The sequence below is a fragment of the Anabrus simplex genome, chromosome 8, assembly GCF_040414725.1.
Source record: "Anabrus simplex isolate iqAnaSimp1 chromosome 8, ASM4041472v1, whole genome shotgun sequence".
Lineage (NCBI taxonomy): Eukaryota > Metazoa > Arthropoda > Insecta > Orthoptera > Tettigoniidae > Anabrus > Anabrus simplex.
The window spans coordinates 214,147,698-214,170,677 of NC_090272.1; the positions used below are offsets into that span (position 1 = coordinate 214,147,698).

The 22,980-nt window shown below is 39.0% G+C and overlaps 1 protein-coding gene across 3 annotated transcripts in view; it reads left to right on the plus strand.

The window, feature by feature from the left end:
- LOC136878711 (protein spitz) overlaps positions 1–12,042 on the plus strand; it is a 746,457-nt gene extending 734,415 nt beyond the window's left edge. For all 3 annotated transcript variants that reach the window (XM_067152153.2, XM_067152152.2, XM_067152151.2), the window contains 3 exons: positions 1,199–1,331; positions 1,442–1,541; positions 9,455–12,042. In XM_067152153.2, coding sequence (XP_067008254.1) covers positions 1,199–1,331; positions 1,442–1,541; positions 9,455–9,526 — 305 coding nt within the window. In that variant the 3' untranslated portion in view covers positions 9,527–12,042. The remainder of the gene's footprint in view (positions 1–1,198; positions 1,332–1,441; positions 1,542–9,454) is intronic.
- The last annotated feature ends 10,938 nt before the right edge of the window (positions 12,043–22,980 follow it).

Consider the following 22,980-nt stretch of genomic DNA (forward strand, 5'->3'; position numbering starts at 1 on the left):
TAGTGGATTTATCATGCTAACCACACATCACACCTTAATCTGCAGACCTTCAAACTGAGCAGGGGTCACTTGATAGACGAAGGACCATGAGGGTGCAAGTGCCAAGGGGTTTGTTTTGTTTGATTTGGTCACCATAACTCTGCAATCTCAGTCTGCTCTGAACTTTCATTTAGAAAGTCCAGAATGTGGATCTTCAATGATGTTTCTCACTGATGGAGTGTTCCTGCTAAGCTAATCTCTAGCTTCTATATTGGCCAGAAAATGGAGAGGCTGTGTTACTTTGACAGAGTCTCTATCTTGTTTTGAGCCAGCTTCTTCTGGTTTCATACATTTTATCAGTTTTGAGAAGGTAAGATTTCCTTTTTATTTCTGTAGCCCTGTCCCCAACTTTTGGTAGTAGCAGTAAAAGTAGGCTTTCACTCTTAGTGGTGGTGTGACCATGTAAGGTGAGGTTTATTGTTCTGGGTAGTACCCATGTCAGTACTGTGCCTTAGCTGATCTCAAAACTGAGCAAACACAATTAGCTTTTGTCTTCTCTTGTGAGAACATGCTATATTTCTTCTATATTTCTTCCACACATCCCACTGGCAATATTAAAATAAATAATTTGTTTTTGTAGTTCATGTGTTTGGAAGGTGTAATGTTATCATCCTTGTGTTGTACAATATAATATACCCCTTCCCACTAAGGTTTCATGTCTTTTGAGACGTGCGGCAACTGTGATACTCTTCCTAGTCCACATACTTGAACCAGGTTCCTGTTCTCATTTTCCTGTCTAGGTCTCTTCAATTAAATCTTGTTCTTTTCTAACAAAATGGTATTAGATTTATAAGGTCTGTGAGATTTTATTTTTAATCCCTTTTGTGGCCTTTATCTTGCCATAATACCCTTTTTATATAATAGCCTGGATCTCTTCTTCTTCTTCTTCTTCTTCTTCTTCTTCTTCTTCTTCTTCTTCTTCTTCTTCTTCTCCTTCTTCTGTAAACAAAATGGTGAATCTGTCAACCTTTCCTTTAAGCATCTTTTTGGGTCTTAAGAGTTAGCAAGTTAACTGTGTGTATTACTGTGCAAGGTGTTAGTCCTGGTGGATGTTGTATTGTGTGTCTGAGGGAAGAGAATTATTTCACATTGTACTGATAAGTTAAATTTTAAAAATCTATGCCAAGCAAGTTCTAATGATAAGCGATTGTCCTTGTAGCGTCCCGGCAGCGAGTGATGCTGGAGACAGCCAGCATTGCAGGTGGAGCCACCATCGCTGTATTCCTTGTCGTCATCGTGTGTATATGCGTGTACATCCGTCTGCAGAGGAAACTGAAGGAGAGTCGTGCCAGGTAAGATGTGTAGTCTCTTATATACCTTCCTCAGCGACACCATGTTCCTGTTGCTCACACTTTCTTTACACCATGTTCCTGTTGCTCACACTTTATCTTTCATGTTGCAGCTGCACGGACGGTAGCAGTCACGATCTTGAAAAGCGACCCTTCAGCAGAGACCCCGTAGAAGTGCTGGTGAGGAGACCGGCTCAGTTTCAGAACTCCTCTGTAAGTCTTGCTTCTCTTAGCCTGTAGGAATACAGCTCTGGTATGACTGTAGAGTTTAACTAATTTTTTGCAGTTGTATGAACAAGGTGATAGCTTCATCCTCACCACTATTGTAAGTTATGAAAATTATTTTCATATGTAATGAGAAATTAGCTACTATACTACTGAAAAAAAAGAGAAAAGAAATTAGGTCAGGTCTGTAGATGTTCCTAACTGCATTGTATGAATGAATGCACAGTGGGATGGGGATTGGACTGTTATGGCAATAACATGTTGTGTTTACATAACAGCAGGATCTACTGTCTTTGGGATGTTTGAGAGGTGTCTGTGTCAGTTGAAAGGTACATGTGCCTAAATTCAAAGTGTGTGCGAAGGTTGGTCTATGTGGAGTGGAGTGTTAACAAGCAATAGTTTATGGTATAGATTGAGGTAGTCAACAGGGGAAGTAGTTGTTGTCAAATGAAACTACTTGTGGACTTAACCTGCTGAGGTATTTGCCTGGATGTTGGCAGTTTCTCAGAATATAACTTAGTATCTGTGGAAACGTTTGCAGGAGACTGGAAGTGTTGCCAGACATCCTTGCATGGAAAGGAAAACAATCACTGGGCAAGATTGTTTTGTGCATCTGCAAGATCTCCTCAACCTCCAAGTTAATGCATGAGCACTACGAGTGGACTTACACCACTCAAGTACTTGCACAGGACAGACAGCATCATGGCAGGAGGCTACAGTTTGCTGGAGATTATCTTCACTTGCAGCCAAGACACTGGCATCCTGTATTGTTCTCGGATGAATCCCGTTTCAGATGGTCGTCTGCAGATCTGGAGAAGATATGGGGAGCGATTTCATCCTACAGCTGTACAATCTGCCATTGCTTATGGAGGTCTATCCATTATGGTGTGGACAGGCACAAGTGTTCACATGAAAATCAATCTCCTGATGATTTGCAACAGATCCTTAAATGTTACAAGCGGGGGGAAAAAACCTTAACTACTAGACAGTACATTTATGAGATCTTGGTCACCTCATGTGATTCCTTACATGAGGGAACATGGAAAAGAAGGTGTTTAAGCATAATAATGCTAGAGAGCATGATGCCAGCATCATTCAGAAATTCCTACAAGAGCACCACGTGGAGTGACCATCCAGATGTGCCGACTCGAATCCAATTGAACAAGACTGGGACCAACTAGAGCAATCCGTCTGAGTGAGATGTACACTCTCCCAAACACTCAACGCCCTTGAAGACGTCTTTTTGGAAGAGTGGGGATGTTTCTCTAAACTGAATGTGTAGCGCCTTGTCAGAAGCATGAGAAGGTGTTGTAAAGCTGTTATCCGTGTGAGGGGTGGCAATACGCTTAATTACCACGTAGCCATTTTGGTGTACGACCAGGGACCAATTTTTGACACATTGTGAAATGACACCGTGTATTGTGTCCAAAGAACACTTTTTGTTTCAATTCTTAATTGTTGAATGTTTGTTTTCATAGTGTCTGTTTTCATTGAAGAATAATAATAATAATAATAATAATAATACTTTGTTAGGAGTAATACCATTTTATACATTAGGAAACAAAGAGAAATTAAAAGGAAAGAATCAGAAAGGATGTATCCGTTAGGACTAGGGGGCTGGTTGGGTCCTCAGATGACAGCACTGAACATTATGCGGTGATACTGCAGAGGCATACAAGGCAAGGTGAGGTGTGAGGTAGTTAACCATTACTTTCTCAATGAGCCAGAAAGTGCTATTTCAACATGACAGAACATCCAGTGTGAGAAGCATGAGAAGGCAATTGCAAAGCTTTCATAACAGCCATACACACCAGTCACGCTCTGCATGCGATTCCTCAGCACCGCTCATACTTCAACAGCTTCCATATTGTCACAGTCATAAATGAGCTGAGATTTAATTGGAAGCTACATTAAGCTGTGGCCTTTGCCAGAGACAGATGTATAATTAAAATATCTATCAAGAAATAGCAAGGGGCAAGGCAGGAACATAAGAGAGAAATTTTAAAGAAATTATACAGATTATAGTACAGGGTGTTTACAAATGAATATCGGAGTTTTAGCGCCTTATAATATTGAATACGTTAAGCTTACAGTTATACATTATATGTCAAATGAAAGAGCAACTCAAACAGTTTTGTTTGTTGGCACCAGTGCGCATGTATGTGCAATGGTTTGGCCGCAATCCGCTAGACAGCGGTAGTAGCAAAGATGGCGACTAGTGAACAGAAAGCTTTTTGTGTTTTGCAGTTTGCAAAGACAGAATCTGTAGTTACTGTGCAACGTGCGTTCCACATTAAGTTCGGTTGTGATCCTCCAAGTGATAATAACATTCGCAGATGGTATCATAAGTTTGAAGACACCGGTTGCCTTTGTAAAGGGAAGAGCAAGGGATGACCAAGATTAAGTGAAGAGACTGTTGAGCGAGTGAGAGAGTCATTCACTCGTAGCCCAAAGAAATCAGTGCAGAAGGCTAGTCGTGAATTACAACTTCCTGCGTCGATCGTTTGGAAAGTTGTAAGAAAACGCTTACAGCTACGTCCTTACCGTTTACAGTTATTACAGGCTCTAAAGCCGGCAGACCACAGATTACGTGCCAACTTCGCAAACGACATGTTGTTACATGATTATGAGTTTATGAATCGTGTTGTTTTCAGTGATGAATTGGTCTTTCACCTTAGTGGACATGTAAACACTCATAATGTGCGCATCTGGGGCTCAGAAAATCCTCACGAGTTGGTACAAATGCAACGAGATTCCCCTAAAGTGAATGTTTTTTGTGCCGTATCCCGGCGAAAGGTTTATGGGTCTTTCTTTTATGGTGAACGTACTGTAACTGGTACTTCTTACCTCGATACACTAGAGCAATGGCTCTTCCCTCAGTTGGAAGAAAATGAGCCAGAGAACTTCATTTTCCATCAAGATGGTGCGCCACCTCACTGGCATAACGACGTACTACTACAGCTGTCTAGCGGATTGCGGCGAAACCATTGCACGTACATGCGCACTGGTGCCAACAAACAAAACTGTTTGAGTTGCTCTTTCATTTGACATATAATGTATAACTGTAAGTTTAACGTATTCAGTATTATAAGGCGTTAAAACTCCGATATTCATTTGTAAACACCCTGTATAAGAAAGCACAGGAAAAAGGAAACCGGTTACAGAGATTGTGTGTTTTTTCAAATTAGGCAAAGAGCAATTGAATGCATCTATATCCACTTCAGTTAAGAATCTTGCCATTCTTTCAAACAGACCTTGGAATGCATAGTTCTACAATTGTGCACTTTTCTGGAACATCATAGTTTCATTGTTCTAGGAGTTGTGAGCAATTCGCCAAGGAGTGGAATAGTTTAAAAATGAAAAATGTATCCAGAAATTCAGGATGTTGTGATAGATGATGTAGACTTAAGGCTGTTTATTCAACATTATCACTTGGGAGCCATGTTGTAAACAAATACAAAGGAAGACCTTTATGTTGTACTGATTTTGTTCTGTCGACTGATAAACACAGGTGTCCTGTATTCTAGTATAGAATAAGCAAACAATGCAATTGATATACATCCGTGCCAAGTTAGAGTGAAAGGAACTTCAGTATCATTAAGGGCCAGTCAACTTACTGAGCAATCACAGATTTAACACACTTCTGTATCTGAGCACAGACTTGAGAATGACAGAACTCCAAATGTAAACAGGCAGTATTTCCTGGTCCAGATACTTTCTGAAGGAAGGAAATGTGCGTGCTTGTTGAGATCTGTAAATGTAACTTGGTGACATTGATGCACTACTTATTCAAAATATGGTTACACTTGAGCAACAGAGGGACGAGCAGTGGGTGTGTCAGTAGGCCGAGAATACTCATCACGTGAGCCTCACATTACAGACAGGACTAGATAAATTTTAGAGAAGAATTAGTGAGTCCTACAAAAGCAAAAACAATAGGGCAAAGACCTACATAAAGATGAATAAATGAACAATGCAATTGATGGAAATGGCATATGGCTTTTAGTGTCGGGAGTGTTTGAGGACAACTCCGGCTTGCCAGATGCAGGTCTTTTGATTTGACACCCGTAGGCGATCTGCGCGTCGTGATGAGGATGAAATGATGATAAAGACGACGCATACACCCAGCCCCTGTGCCAGCGAAATTAACCAGTTATGGTTAAAATTCCCGACCCTGCCTGGAATCGAACCCGGGACCCATGTGACTAAAGGGCAGCACGCTGGCCATTTAGCCATGGAGCTGGACAATGCAATTGATATAAATCCATTTAAAGTTACTGATGCAGTAGTTCCTTTCATTGTAAGGGATGATCGAGTTACTGAGCAGTCGTAGATTTAATGCACTACTGTACCTGAAAACAGAGCTAGCAGGCCAATATCCTCTGGAATTGACGCATTTTCAAAACCACATGCAGCTGTTTAAGGATGAAAGATTGGTCTTGGTTTCGACATTCAGCTTCTTGTTTGAACCATCAAATATTTGGAATACAAAGAGTGAACAGAGCAGAACACGTTCATGTGTTGGGAAGCTATTGTGGAATGGTTATTTACCTGAAATTAAAGCAGAAAATCTCAATATTGGTGACTATTTTATTGTTAGTTCTTAGTGGTTCTCAACACAATGCAGTTCTTTCGTTCACCCATGTGACTGTCCTCTCAATCCTCCAATTATTGCTTGTTGTTTTAAGGGGCCTAACATCGAAGGTCATCGGCCCCCTCCAATTATTTCTTTGTCAGAATAGCCTTTTATATTTCTTGTTCATAAGACTTCCATTCTCTCTCACACAAGTATTTTCAACTTTAATATCGAAATCATACAGGATTCAATGAGCTGTAGATCTTCATCAAAATATTATTGATTGGTAATTGCAACTGCATTAGTGAGAAAATGTTTACGCGCAATCAATTTGGACACTTAGTTTGAATGTCGTTGTGTTCAATGAATACTTCTTTACTATTAATGTGATATCTATTGAAATATCCACTGTTGAATCCATTGAAAAATCTCATAAAATTCTTATTTGTGGATCAGTATATATTTTTGAGTCTGGCTTGTTCTCTTGTCTATCATTTTGTCAAATATATATCTTTGTGCATTAGTCAGTTATATAGCCTACTTTTTTGTCACCAGTCATTATTATTGCAATGTTTTCCTGTTTGATTTCCTCCTTTCCACACATAAGATAACCTTTTATTTGGTAATCAGATGTCTTATCTACTTAATCATCTTTAATATCTTCTCTGTAGTGTTTTCTGTTGGTAAACTTGATGATGACTATGATGATAATTATTGCAGTCTTTATTAATGGATCAAGTTGGGTTCGTTTGTCATATTAATGTTCAAGTGGATGAATTTCTCATGCAGTTTCCTTATTTTTCTTTGTGCTTCTGATGTTTCCTGCCATGAGCATTTCCTTTCTTATTATTGTTTCTGAATAAGTGTAATGCTTAGCTGACATTCCTTATATTGTAAATCCCTCCATTCAGAATGACAAACGAGTTGAGATGACTGGACACTTGTGAAACAATCCTTACACCTCACAGTAGCTAGCAACAACGTAGTCTTTCCATCCCTCTTTGTGCTACTTCTCATCCACTTAGTTTGGTGTTGTCTTGAATGGGTGAAAAAAGTTCTCCCTATCCTCGTTATATTTTGCAGTCCTTTCTTAGATTATACAATATTACTGCTCTGTTTTAACAATCTAGAAGTCAAAATGCTTTGTTCATTAATTGACAGGCACACCGATAGTGTATTTTGAACCTCGTTTCTCTGAGGCTTTCACTACCAGAAGTGCCTATATTGAGGTATGAAATTTCCACCTATTCAATAATCATATTTTAAATACTTAAATGAACTGTAGTATTGAAGGGAGGCACTTTCAAGTCCCGTGCTTGTAACAGATTATTATCAGGGGAATAGTATCTGCACCTTAATATTTCATTTCAGTTTGCATTGCATATTAAGTAATGATTATAAAAATGAAAACCCTTAGCCCGTTTCCAGTAATTTGACCGGCTCGGTAATGGAATGAATGAAGCCCCCATCTAGCAATGAGGATAGGAATTGTGCTGGCTGCCGAAGCCTATCACACTCCTCTGGGGCAATGATTAATGACTGACAGATGAAATGATATTGTAGAGTGTCACTGGAGTGAAAGATGCCAAGGAAAACTGGAGCACTCGGAGGAAAACCTGTCCCACCTCCACTTTGTCCAGCACAAATTTCACATGGAGTGACCAGGATTTGAACCACGGGACCTAGTGGTGAGAGGCCGGTGTGCTGCTGCCTGAGCCACAGAGGCTTATGATTATAAGAAGTTCTAAAAATGAGTTCATGAAATACAATTGATGTTCCCAAATTTTCAGCATGTTTGAACAGCTTATTAAGTTATCAGTTTCATTTCCTTTGCTTTACTGGGACAAAGCTATCAAATGCGCCCATCTCTGATGAGTTATAGTGTTTACATTGCACTGAGTCTTGGGTTGGTTAAATCTTTGGCTGTGACAGTATGAAGGTGACCAAGGTATGAGTGCTGCTAGTAATGCCATTCCTTGTGATGAAGGATGTCATGTAGTTTTGGCTGGTGTATATGTTTCAGTGGGTTTAGCATACTTGCATGTAATGGTATCTTCTGGCTCACTGAGGAAAGCAACAGGAAACTGTCTCAGTTTGTAAGGACATCTCTCCTGTTGTCTCCTAAGCTTACTGTCAGATGGGAAATTAATGAAGACCAACTAGACGACACAACTATACAACTAGTATAGCAAAAAGTACCATCAACCTCAGTCAGATTCATTGTCATGGCTATTGTCTCCATCTCCAGTATGCATTTTGCATAGTCTTCTTCCTCATAATTCTCATGTTTATATAAGGTTGGCTTTTTCTTCTGTAATCCATCTCCTCTAGTCTTCCTGTCTTGGGTTTCCTCTTTTGTCCATCCTTTCCCTCTCAGATCCTCACCTCAGCTTGGGTGTTCCTCTCCTGTTTCTCTTTCTAGCAACAGTTATCACACTCACTCTCTTTCCCTTACACTCTCTATGTAGCCGAACCATCCCTGCCTACATTTCTGAATCTTCGTTGGGTCGTTGGGGCACACGTCCTCCGGCTGCAGTTGTGACGCCTGCCTCTAGTTTGTATTTATTGTAGCCCGAACTGTGTTAACCTCTAACTGATCCTCTGACATAGTCATTTCTGACTTTGCCTTTCCTTGTCACACAGCACACATTCGTCCTAGCGTTCTCATTTTGACCACTTCCATCCTCCTCTCTTGATAAATGAATGATGATAAATAATATTAAAACTCCATGACATGCTATTGTATGGATAGATCTTCCTTTTTCTATATCCTGTAATGTTTTGTTGATTTTTGCTGTGAAACAGGAAAGCATTGTGTGGGTAAGCAGGTGGGAAAGTTGTTAGTCATGATGGCCTTTTGGGTTTTATGCCACACGAAAGAAGACAAACTGTAAGAAAACATTGTTTCTTGAAGATCTTGTTCTGTTTCCTTTGAAGTAAACTATGACTGTTCTGATATAATGTTGTTTCTACATGTTCTTTTTCTATTCTGTGTTTAAATTAACAATCCTTCATTCTGTCAATAAAATCTCGCATTTCCATATGTCCCTTATGGAATATTCCCCATTGTATAGAAACATTCGGTCTAGGATTGATGAAAACTTGGTAGTTTCAAAATTATTCTCTCTCTATATTCTTTTTCTCCTCATTCTGAACTCTGCTGTATATATCTCATGTCTTTAAGTGAGTCTCTATTTCTTGGTATATTTTTTCCATACCTTTGTTGATTAATTGCCTGTGTGAAGCATTTGCTTGATTAAGAGAGAATTCTTCTTTTAATGAGAACATTTTGCAGGTAAAATATACAAGTGTGTTTATGTTTCAGGACCTCCCTGCTAGCCCGTTGAGCCCCGGCAGTACGGTCGTTGGGGCACACGTCCTCCGGCTGCAGCAGTGACGCCTGCCTCTAGTTTGTATTTATTGTAGCCCGAACTGTGTTATTTATTTCCCTGGTGAAGACTGATCAAGTGTGGAGCATTATATTTTTACACGGTGTTGTATATCTGTGTGGTGACTACGTATTATTGCCTTTTTACGCCTCGCAGAGAAATGTATAATCGGTTAGAAGAAAGAAACTTTTTAAGTAATGTAGTAGGAGCTTTACACATCCACGTGGCTGAAAACTGCTTTAAAGAGCCAAGGAAGAAGAGAAGAGAAGAGAATGCTAGGACAGTACAGTATTGTCGGTTTAGTCTTGTGGCCAAGGTTTCTGCCTATGAGAGACGACACATTCCGGTTCACCATAGCTTTCTTTTTATACTACTTTTTAATGTTAATAATAATGATAATAATAATGATGATAATGATAATATGCAGCTACACTACCAAAAATAACACACACATACACACAAAACCAAAATGTCCTCAGGTGCAACCATGTTCTGTATCATATATAACCAGTAAAGTGCACAGCCGTTGGAAGAAGTATGAAATTACTGTACTTAATTCTGGAACCACGAGCAAAATTCTGTGTTGTGGAGTGACGAGGAAGGCAGCTGTGTGAGCGTCTTGTATTAATATGTATATAGTACGAACATGCCATGGGAAGACAAATTGAGCCAATGTTGTTTTTCTTTGAAAGAACTTCATATCCGATTGTTTATTAAGCACTAACATGTATATTTTGTAGATATTTCAAAAAAGTTATCCTGTCTTTTTTATTTGCCTGTGTACAAATTTTGCCATAATCATACAGAAAAAAGTCCCCCTCTTATTTCCATTTCTTTATTATATATGTACTTGGTTCCTAATTTATTATTATAATTGTATTCTTAAGTGTGTTTGTGCGTGTGTGTGCAGTGGTGGCCTCTGGTGGTGACTTTGCTGCTCGGTTTCATTCCAGCTTTGTTCTTCTTTAACTCGTGCACTCAAACATTTCCCTAGTATTGACAGAGAAATACCAAAGAAGTTAACAATGAAATAAAAATGGAGAGAGGTCACCATTAGATTGTTTTTTTTTTTTTTTTTTCATATAATTCATACCAAAGCATTGAATAAAACACTACTCTAGAACAAATAGTTCCGTTGATCAAGGCATGGCTGCAGGGAGCTGCCGTAACTTGCTCGTGTGACTTGACCACCATTATCATCATTATCATTGACGAACTAGTCAGTTGTGTGTGTACATCACATCATGATCTTTGTTATTATAATAGTAATAATAATAATTTCTAAATACTTTAATATTTAATTTAAATGTCTTCTCCTCTAACGACTGTTGTATATAGTTGTAATTTCCATTCACTAAAAGATGTTTTAGTGTTCTTTATGGTCTAATATATTGTTCTTATTTCGACCAGGTTCCAAGTTACATTTCATTTTAATTTGTAATGTAATTCTGTTATGTTATCGAGCTGTTACCATTAAAATGCTGGACTTCAAAGTTATTTTTCTCATTGAATATATACATATATTTATATTGAACGTTTGCTGGAAATTTCTTTGATAAATTGATCTGCAGGGGTTGTGGCTTGATATGATGTCAGACTAGGTGGTACACGTACACGTTAGGTGTACTGCTCAGTACGATGAGATGACAAGGAGAGACTTGTATCGGCAGATGTTTCTTTCTCATCCATAATATTTCTTCAGGCTGTTAAAAAATGAAGTTTTTAGATAAATTTTTCTTGTTTAGCATCACTTGCTGATATTTCTTATCAGCTCTTCTTGCCTTCACTTAAAATTACTTTGATCTTTTTTATATATTTTTAATGATTAGTGTAGAATTCTTATGTTAAGCATTGCAACATACAGAAATATAAAAATCTTTTTATGATGATGTGCAGCCTTATCTGGCTGGATGCTGCACTCATTACTAGCAATGGCCAACAAGTTTTTCAGTTCATCTTTCACCTGTGTTTTACATGATTTTTAAGGCTGGTAGAAATTTGTGTGGCAGCATATATAATTGTTAAAGCATGAAATGCTTGTAATATTAGAAAGTTAATTCTTCTTAGGGTGGTTGTTGTTTGTTATGAATGTGTGATTTAGAATCTGGTCTGCTAAAGCACAAAGAGCAGCTCTCTGCAGTCACGCAATACTCCCCGCACTTCATCTCGAGATCCTGCGATGTCTCGAGATACAGTGTCGTTAGTGGTAGGAACTAGATATTTCCGTTCAGACCTCAGCACCAGAAATAGCAGAGTACTAGTGGTACATGGCTACATGATAAAAAATCTTCACCTTATTTTCACGTACAAAACATGTCACCTTCTTGAGCTTTGCTTTGCTAGCTCGCACAGCACAATCTAGTGTACCAACATAACAGCAGTTCCAACTAGTTCAAGTGAATTGGAATGGCACATTTGTTAATCCTGTTCCCATCATTTTAATGGTGAGTTTATGTCTTTGAAAATTTAGAGAGAAAGAAAAAAACAGTTTTTGTTTACAATAATAAAATTGAAAGAACTTCTACTTTCTTATTTATTTCAATTGTTGTGTTCCTTTTTCTTTTGCCGATCCTAATCCTGCCCTCCTGTGGATGAACAGTACATTCTGGACTTGCTTATAGCAGTGATGTGTGTTGCCTAAGTTTCACAAATTAATGATTGTAATGCGAAGTTCAAATCCACGTTCCTTTATAATATTTAATGACTTAAGGGTACATTCTTACTTGTAGATCAGGTTGGCAAGAAACCAATGGAAGTCAGTTGGAGTTCTGTCTGATGATTCAGGGTCTAACAGCAACTAATGGATCATATAGCTTGAAGAAGTTTGGTTCATAGGCATGATATCTTGTGGGTTTTTGCTATGTCAAAGAAGCGAACTGTTGGGAATCATCAAGTACTCAAAGACTTTGCTCTATGTCCTCACAAGAGAAAAGAACTTGGGAGTAGGATATTTTATCTCTCCATGTTACAGCACATGTCCAAGGCCTCAGTACATACAGGTAATTCTCAGAATTCTTTTCTTTGATAACATTGTACTCCCAGAATAATGGTCATGCTTCTTCAGCTATAAATTTATTGGTATTGGAACCATGCACAGCAGAATGTAGTTATGGGAGTGACTGATGTCGTGTGGCTTCCGGAGAGGCCTGGTGGAACAGATGCTATTCTTTTGCCATCGCTTACTGCAGCGCAAGTGCTGGAAGGCATCGTGAAGACAATGGCGTATTCCTCTGCTGTGGATGTTGGAGGGTCCTTGTGGAATTAAAGTAACCCAGGTTAAATACATTCATATCTGAAGAGTTGTTTGAATGTTAGTGATGAAGCCCATCATACTTGCATGGGCTGTACACTAAAGATCTGGAGGATTGATGTGAGACTTTGGGTTTGAATCCCACCATCAACAGCCACGAAGATGACTTGCCGTGATTTCTCACTTTCACATCAGCTAAATGCCAGGGCTGTGCCTTAATTAAGGCCATGGATGCTATCATCCCCGTCTTATCACTTGCCTATTCTTGCGTCGCTGAAAACCTTTCATGTATTAAGTGCAACGTTTAAAAAGAACGTACTGAATTTAGATGGATGTTGACAGCATTCTCAAGGCTATTTGGACATGGCAGCAGCCATATATCAAACAGCTCATATTTCTCAGACTATCTTGCTTGCTACTATAGAAAGGTATGAAATATAATAATTATGCTTAGGTGATTATCAGGAGGTAGAAACATATTAAAATTTTATTTTGATATTTGGGACATCAAATACAAGATGATTATTTGCTGAGATGAAGGTTATTGAAATCAAAACAAAGTAAATGATGATTTCCAGTCAACCTAGAGGTTCAAGTATAACTTTGTTTCTTCCTTGCATATAGTGACCATAGTTGGGGAAGATAAATGCTGTTTTGAGCTTAAAAAGAAAATCGTACTTCTTTGATACAGTGATTAGGTTTTGTTTATATTGTAAGATTTTAACAGCAAAGAGAATTCTGTAATTGATTGATTCTCTTTCTTCCTCATACTGTACAGTATGATCCAATAGTAGCTAATATACCTCATCGTACAATATAAACTTCATCATGATCCCTATTAACAAACATTTGGATTTAAATGGTATTGAATGGGTGGACCTTCATTTTAATTTATTATTAATGTAATATTCCTCATATCATTAAAAAAATTAATTCTTGTTAGCACATTAGTTTCTTGACTCAATTTCTAGAGGGGAATGTTTTCTTTGTATACTTATTTCAAATTAACAAGAAAAAAATAGGAAAGTATTTGCAGAATAGTTTGTGGTACTCAAAGATACTGAACAGAAGCCAAGGAATATGTCCTGTCATGCCAAAGGAGAATCAGCAATGAAGCAATATTTTTTCAAACATGAATTTATTCAGCATGTTGTAGAATATTCAAGTTTCTTACCAGAAAACAACTATAGTAATACTGTGTCTGCATTTGCAGTGTAATGCTGAATGTTTACAGTTTTTGTAAACTGTGACAAGTTCTTACACCATTAGCTTACAGCAGTCAATAAGCCTCTTCCCGCTTTCCTCTATTCATGAATGTTTTGTTCTTCAGGACATCATTGTCTTTCCCCGAGCTGAAATGTCAGTCTTGATCATATCCAACCAGGCATTCTATTTCTACCTTTCTTTCAAAGTGCATTTGGACTTCTTGTTGGTTGCATCCTCATCATGTGTCTGAACCTGATGTGCTGACGCTGGCTAGTAGATGCCTTAATCACAGCTTCCTACTTCACCTCCTCTTCCTGACTTGTCTATCCTGGTCTTCTGGATCGTCGATGTCAGGAACTTCATCTCTGATGTCTGCAGTCTTGAGAAGTATCTTTTTGGGAGGGTGCATATTAATTACCATAGGTCAAGACTAGAATGAAGTAGCTGTTGAACATTGCTGATTTTGCTCTCTTTGGAATCCTATCATACCAAAGAAGGATATCGTCCGGCTCCATGGCTAAATGGTTAGCGTGCTGGCCTTTGGCCAGAGGGGTCCCGGGTTCGATTCCCGGCATGGTCAGGAACTTTTAACAATAATTGGTTAATTTCGCTGGCACGGGGGCTGGGTGTACATGTCGTCTTCATCATCATTTCGTCCTCATCATGACGCGCAGGTTGCCTATGGGAGTCAAATCAAAAGACCTGCATCTGGTGAGCCGAAGTTGTCCTCGGACATTCCTGGCACTAAAAGCCATATGCCATTTCATTTAGGATGGTATCCTCACTTATTTGTAGAAGGTGGAACTCTTTTTGCATCCTGGAGACTATACTGCCTAGGTAGGTGAAACTGTCTACACTCTCTTAACTAGTTTGACACATACTGATAGTTGGATGCTTGCTGGTCGACGTTCACTGCTGTCTTGCTGATCTCAAGTTGAACTCGTGGAACTTGGTCTTCCACACATTGAATCTTACCTGCATCTCATCTTCTGTTTCTCCCAAAATTGTCAAGTCACCAGCAAATTCAACTGTGCTGAGTTCACCTGATGTTTTCTTAAGGACGCTTTACATTATTTTATCTATAACAGCACCAGGAACATTGCACTGTCCTTCAGGATTCCACTCTTGGTCGTAAACCTTGATGAGTACACTTCTCAAAGTTGTACACAGCTGCTTCAGTCCTTGTACAACATCTGGACTTATCAGTCATTCAGCAGTGTCTTTTTATCAGGCACTGCTATATCTTTTCTCGCACGACACTCTTTTCATTATCCAGGAACACCATGAAGAGATTCTTGTCTTTCTCCCACTGCTTGTTACATCATAAGTTTGTTTCTGTTTTAGAAATGTGATTTACCAGTGCATCACTTTTTTGTCATTTATTATTATTATTATTATTATTATTATTATTATTATTATTATTATTATTATTATTATTATTATTATTATTATTTCCCTTGTTGAGGGTAACCAATGCATCAAAGCACAGCTAACATTTAGTGAGTTTAGTTATATACTGTACACAGTGGCGTATACTGAGTCAAAGACGTTGGCTACCACTAGACTTAGGTTACCCCTTTTCGATGGTTGGTTTAGTGAATGTCGAGCCTTTTAAGAGTTTTGGCTGCAGCCAATAGCCAATGGAGTAGCCTGCTGCGTTGTCAAGGTTGTTTCAGAAGCTACTGTCCTGGCCTCTACTACTGTCAATACTCAACACCTGATCAGTGGAGATCGTATCCTAAGGTTTAGCAAATTAAAGTCCGGCTTTGTGGCTAAATGGATAGAATACTTGCCTTTGGTCCGATGGCCGTGGTTCACTTCTCAGAATCAAGGTTAATTTACTCATAAAACAATGCAAATGACCTTTTTTTTTAAACAACAATGAACCTTCATGGTAGTGAAGTCTTGCTCGGCATGTCCACTCAAGCAAGGTGGTAGTTGGTTTAAGTGAGTATTGGTAGGGAAATAGGTAGATTCAGAGCTGTTAATACAAAATTTAGGAAAAATTCAGGGGTGGGCCTGCTAAAAACAAAATTTGGCTACGTGTAACTTATTATGATCGATATAATGAGCAGATCATCTCAATATAGGAAGATATCAAAGGAAATGAAAAGCTATGTGTGACAGGAGAATACACTTTGTGGTAAGACAAGGGAAAGGAAAATTTGAAACTATAGAAGAAGCCAGCTGGTAGAAATCTGTGCAGATACAATGCAAGGATGCACGTGAAGGTTTTAAGTAGACAAATATGATCTAGTAGAAATTCAATAAAAGACCAGCATGTCAGAGGCCCTCGGTTCAATTCTTGTGCAAGGATTTTCATTCTGTGCTGAGGGCTAGAATGAGGTTCACAGCTTCAGGAGACCCACTGGGAGCTACCTGATATGAGAGGCAGCGAGTCAAGTTGTAGAACCGAAGCAATGTGGCTGAGCATGTTGCAATTCTGACCATGACAGGTTCCCCTGGATTTCAAAACTTTTGCAGGAGCAGATGTTGAACTGTGATCAGAAATGGTGGTGGTTATGAGTTTGACTGAAGAAAGGATGATGATGATGATGATGATGATGATGAACAGTAATGTTATTGGTTTTATGTCCCACCAACTAATTTTATGGTTTTTGGAGATGCCAGGGTGCTGGAATTTTGTCCCTAGTAGGAGTTCTTTTACGCGCTGGTAAACTATGACTGCGCTTATTATTTAGATGGATTCATTAGAAGTACAGCTGACATTGCAAAGTTCTATGACATCTGCGATGAGAATGATAAGCTCCTTGAGGACAAGAAAGGGAGCATTGTATTTTCAGGAAATCCTCCAATTGTGTAGCCATCACCCATTCATGGCCCTGTTATGCAAATAATGTAGGCAGAAGTGACGAGAGCCCTTGGCAAGATGAAACGGGAAGAGAACTGGACCAGACACCTGCCCTTTGGATTGTGAAAATCTTCAACACTAGGGTCCCACAGAATGGGTGACAAATTATTCAACAAAATCATTGAAGATGGATGGGTGCCACTTGAATGGATGTATAGCACAATGGTTCCAGTTTGGTATAAGAGAAGGCAGTTCAGCTGAATGTTCTACCTATTGCCTGAAACACCACCTCTCATATACTATGAAGATATTCAAGTGTTTCATCAAAAGCAGGAGAAGGAAAATTGGCTGCATTAAAAACAATAATAAAAGGTTGTGGATATTAAGGACATTACCCATGCTGCTAGTTTTCTGATAGAAAAAAATTCAAAAAATGAAAGTATTTACACCTTGCTTGCCTGGATCTGGAAAATACTTGTGATTGTGTGTCCCATGAGATTATTTGGCATGCCCCACGAAAACATGGCATAATAATAAGATGGGTCAGTCTCTTTTATCAGGTTCCCAAAAGTTGTGTGCAATGGAATCAACTGCTGGCTTATCAAGAGAGATCTCGATCTTGGTTGGGGTCCATCACGGTATTGGTTCACTCGCCTCTACTTTTCATCATACTTATGGATGCCATTAGTGAAGATCTCCCTGGCTGTACTTTGTGCTGATGATATGTTGATGGCCACTGAGAGCAAGGAAGAGCTTCATCTAAAAGTATGAATGTGGAAACTATGAGTTTGACCTGCAGCTGAATTGAAAGAAATCAGAATATACTGCCACAGACTTGAACAAAAGAGATACCGGTAACATCAACGGTATTGAGTTACCGAAAACCAAGCCTTTTAAATACCTCGGCTCAATAATTGCCAAGGAACGGACCCTTCAGCCAAGAAATAACCAGTCGCATAGGCAATGCTTGGTTTAAATAATGGACTATGGCTGTTGTCCTCTTGATAGGAAATTTGCAGATGGGTTGAAATTGAAATCTATGGTGCCAAATGTTGGCTGGTTACCAAGGAAGTGGAACGATGATTTGCAGTGATGGGAACAAGGATGCTATGGTAGACATCTGACCTGAGACTTCTTGATCATGTGACTAACGATGAATTATGCGGGCGATATGGAGTGGCTCCAATCGTAGAGAAGATGAGGGAAATCCGTCTGCACTGGTATTCTCATGAACTTAAAGAGGAATAACTGTTGCAAAGATGGCTTTTGCACTGTTAAGTCGATGGTAAAGGATCTGTAGGAATTCCAAGGCATCACTGGCTTCATAACCTATACGACGACCTCAGGATTGCAGGCCTACACCCTGACGCAGCCCATTATATTACCAGATAGAGCCAAGTAATGGACTCCACCTGGCAGTGGGATGAATTATAAAACAAAAAAGAAGTGATTCAGTGTGTCTTTCCCTGATGATTGATTTGCTCATCCGATTCACAACAGACCTTCATCTGGGTTTTCCCATACTTCGTCCTGCCCTGGCACAGTTCACTATTTCTTGGGGCCCAGTATGCATGCTTTGGATGAGAATGAGATGCCTCATTTTGAGTTGAGACTGACCCCATCAATGTCATAAGCTCCAGGGAAAATTTTAAAAATAAAATGAAGGTTTGACAATTTGAAGGGATGAACACTCAGAGGAAGTTAAGCCCAGAAACTTCATGAAGATGGAAAGAGAAACACTATGGATGAGACGTGGACAGTCCTAAAGGATAAAATAAGTTTGGCAATATTGGTGATGATTGTTGTTTAAAGGGGCAAATGATGGTTTTATCAATTCCTAAATAGGTCAGCAGATGAGAAGTTAGGAATAATACAAAGTTTTATTGTACACAATAACTTGGCAGTTATTAGGACTGGATAAATGTCAGCAGAAAAATACAAGAAATGAAGGGAGGAAAAAAGAATACATGAAAATGTTGAAATCATTGTATTCAACCAGTTCACAACTTCATCGGTGGCACTGCGTATATCTTGAATAGTTCCTTCAAATCATCATCTTGGGCACTCCGTACCGACATGTTGAATGGTCTGGGGGACATTGTCGCAGTCACAGCATGAGTTTCCAGCTTTTTCTCCACTTGTGAAGCCAGAATTTGCATCTTCCATGGTTTGTCCTAATTCTGTTTAAAGATGTCCATGCCTTTCTAGGTAAATTGAAACCAGGCAGAGCTTTACATGGATTGTTAATTAGACCCAGATGATCAGGGTTTGAAGAAGACCATTCTTCTTTCCAGGTCTGATCAGCATTAAAATGTGATTTAGCAAGCCTTTCTCCTAATTTCCATGATGGGTTCTTTGATTCCAGTCTCAATGGTTTCTGAAATTTGCTGTCCTGATGTAAGGTTTGTTGATGGTTGCTGCGACATTTCTTCCATTCCCTTACCAGAGCTGCTTCCCTTCGTATATGAGGGGGGTGGATGTTGGATAACACAGGTAGCCATAGTAGGGGTGTTGATTTGATAGTCCCAGATATTATCCTTATTGTGTCATTTAGTTGGATATCAACCTTTTCAGTATGTGCGCTGTTAAGCCACACAGGACAGCAGTATTCAGCCACTGGATAAAATAAAGCAAGGGCTGAAGTTCGTAGAACCGATGCGTTTGTCCCCGAACCTATTCCACTGAGCTTATGCAAGATGTTGTTTCTTGTTTTTTATCTTTTCTGCGGTATTATGAAGATGTTGTTTATATGTCAGTGTCCTTTCTGTTGTGATGCCCATATAATTTGGGCAATGATTATCAATCAATCAATCAATCAATCAATATTAATCTGCATTTAGGGCAGTTGCCCAGGTGGCAGATTCCCTATCTGTTTTTTTCCTAGCCTTTTCTTAAATGATTTCAAAGAAATTGGAAATTTATTGATTGAATTCCACTTGAGGTGTGTAGTTGTAGTAGTTGTCTAGTTGTCTAGACAGGTGATTGTCTAGAGGGAAACAGCTAACTTCAGCTATATTCAGGTTAGGTTTAAGTTGCCACGTATTGAAATATTTGTTCAATGTATGGAGATCCTCCGTAAGTACAATTTCTGATGTTTTGAAGTCAATGGATTGGGCAGTCAGAGTTATGTCATCTGCATATATGAATGTCCTGGAAGCACGTTTCTGGGAGATCTGCAATGTAGATGTTGAACAGTAATGGAGCAAGAACTGAGCCTTGCGGTTAGCCATCATTCAGTACATAAGGCTTGCTCATGCTGACATTTAAATAAATACTCTATTACATAGCATGTTGTTGAGAAGTGTTGCAAGGGTCTGACAGGTGATAACTAAAAGATGAGGTGGATAGGAAATGTAAAGGAGGAAAACGGTGTGTCTGAGATATGTAATTAATTTATTTTACATTTCGTAGCCTACATTGGACCACTCTAGAAAATTATACAGAGGATTTTTTGCATTTCTATCAGGTCAATATTTCTTCATTTTGAGAGATGCTGCCTTTCTTTCTTCAATTGAAAACATCCTTCCATTAAACTTTTTATACAATATCAGCCCTAGAGGGAGTCAGTGACAGCAGAAGAGATAGCTCACATCAATTAACAATAGTCGGTGTAATGATGAGTTTTTGGGTTTAGGACATAGTGCTTGAGTGTGTGATAACTGGTGCAAGGTGTGTGTTGTAAACTTTTATAGTTGGATTTTGTTAGGTTATGCAAGATTTAAATTAAGGTACTATTCCAGTGATTTCCTGGAGTGTGTGGCATACCTTGGTACAGCCACATCATTAATATTATTTCAAGGATTATTTTCCAAATATTCTGGTAATGGTTTGTTCCTCTAGAAAATGAAAGAGACATGAAATATTCTAAATATATTTTCCCACAAATTTTATAATATGCATTTTCTTTGAAAAATCAACCATTGTGGGGATGTGCATAAGAATCCTCAGCAGCCCCTCTGATCTGTTCAGTTCAGAAATATTACAACAGCAGTCTAATTTTCTTTCCATTTAGCTGTCAACTCAAATATCAAAAAGAAAGTGGTTTACGTCTGCCAAAAACAAATGCCTAGCAGCCTTTTGTGATAGGTCGTGAAAGAATATATACAGTATGATGATTAAATCCAGTTCAAGAGTCCTTAACTCCAAACACTGCCCGTGAGAAGATCACCCCCTCGTAATACCCAAGATTTGCTTGGGGAGTAGAACAAAAAAAAAGAAAGAAAATGTAGATTAGCTGTATGTAAATGCAAACAATATGCTGAACAGAGGCAGTTTATTTCCCAATAAACATGATTAGATTTTACTGTTTAGTTATTTAAAAAAACCATGGCACAACAGCCCCAAAGGACCATGGCCTACGAGGCGACTGCTGTTCAGCCCGAAGGCTTGCAGATTACAAGGCGTCTTGTGGTCAGCTTGACAAACACTGTTGGCCATTATTCTTGGCTTTCTACACCAATTAGTTCTAAAAAGCCTGTCATAAAAGGTGATTTAAATGAACTGTATACAAATGCCAATTGATTGGTAAATTCCATTCATAAGAACTTTGGTGCAAAGGAGGAGCTGAATGGAGTCACATGACTTAGTCATGGAGAGATATGGATGGGAGGGGGCTCCAGCATCTTACAGGTTCACGTTGTGTGATTTAGACATAGAATATATCTATAGTGCTTGGGATCATAAGCTTTATATAAATATCAAAATGTTAAAATCAAAACAATTTCTTCATAACACGTGCAACAACAGTGTTCAGTATATCATTGTAAAGAGGAAGCAACGTTGTACTTCACTATGACATCACCAAGTGATGCAATAGCGCCGCTATGTTGAGGTACCGCACGTTGTGTGAGGTATCGTTTGGTTCATCTCCGGATCTATCGTCGTTGGCTGCAACTCATATCAGAGTATACATATTCTTCAGCAGTTTACATTGATATGTTTCATATGACTTATTAGCCCAATCTTGTTATGAAATATACGTCCACACAAATGACATGGAATGGCTGGAGGAGGGCGGGGCTGAGCTTGACCGAGCTTCTGTGCTTGTCGTTTAGCATCTTCCTGTCTACATCATTCCTGTTCAAACGCAGACACTGATGTAGAAATAGTGTGGTGCCGAAATTTACGATTCTCAGCCAGTATGTCCCAGGTTTGAGTGTTGATTCCAGCCATCTTCATAGTATTCTTTAGCTGGCCCTTGAAATGCCTCAGAGGCACCATGAAGTCTTGTGCTGGAGCAGAGTTCACCATACAGGAGTTGCCGAGGAAGCCTGTTATCACTCGTGCGATGGACGCGCCCTCTCTTTCCGAGACGATTGCCAGTGATGGTAGCCTCATTGCTTACAGTATACGCTTTCCTCCCATTTGATGTTCAAGGTGGACCTAAGTGTCTGTACGTAGAAGCTCTTGAGTTTTTTAATATTTCGACGGTAGAGGGTCCAAGTTTCACAACCGTAAAGCACTGTCGATGTGACAATAGTATGGTAAACCATAGCCTAATCTTGGTATGGACTGTAAGGTCCTTATTCATGAAGACACAATGAAATAAATGTCTAAATGCTGAATGGGCAGCATCAATTCTCCTATCTACATCTTGTGAACAGTTATCATTTTTTGAGGGGGTACTTCCTAGTAATGATGAGCAACGCTCTCGCTCGAGACTGACGTCGCAGATCTCGAGACCGATTCTCCTGTGGTGCAAGCTGTGCGACGCACCAGTTACTACGACTGTAAACTTGATAGTATATCATTGGCAGTTATTGCGTGAAATAACGTTCTCATATGAAAACGTGTGAGCCAATACATTTTGTCAAAAGCCAGGAAAAGTACTGCATGTTTAACTATGAACCCCTTAATACCATTAACGAAAGTTAAAACAGAATGTCAGTATCTTAAACTGTTCACGACTTATTTGAGGTGGACATCTTAGCTGAATAACTGTAGATAGGATGTACACTTACTTGGATACTAGTAGAGTCGTGCATTATTCGAACCTGAGACGGGGAAAATGTGCTTTGCTACATATGCAACCCCCATTACATATGAGTGGAACGTGTAATCTAAAATGCCCTACTTTATTATTATTATTAAATGAAAAGCGCACAATGTGCAAAAACAGTTTTTTTTTACAGATGGTCAACTATGCTAATGCCATTCTTATTATTGAGGTTGTCCTCATTTTGCAGTTTTGTGCA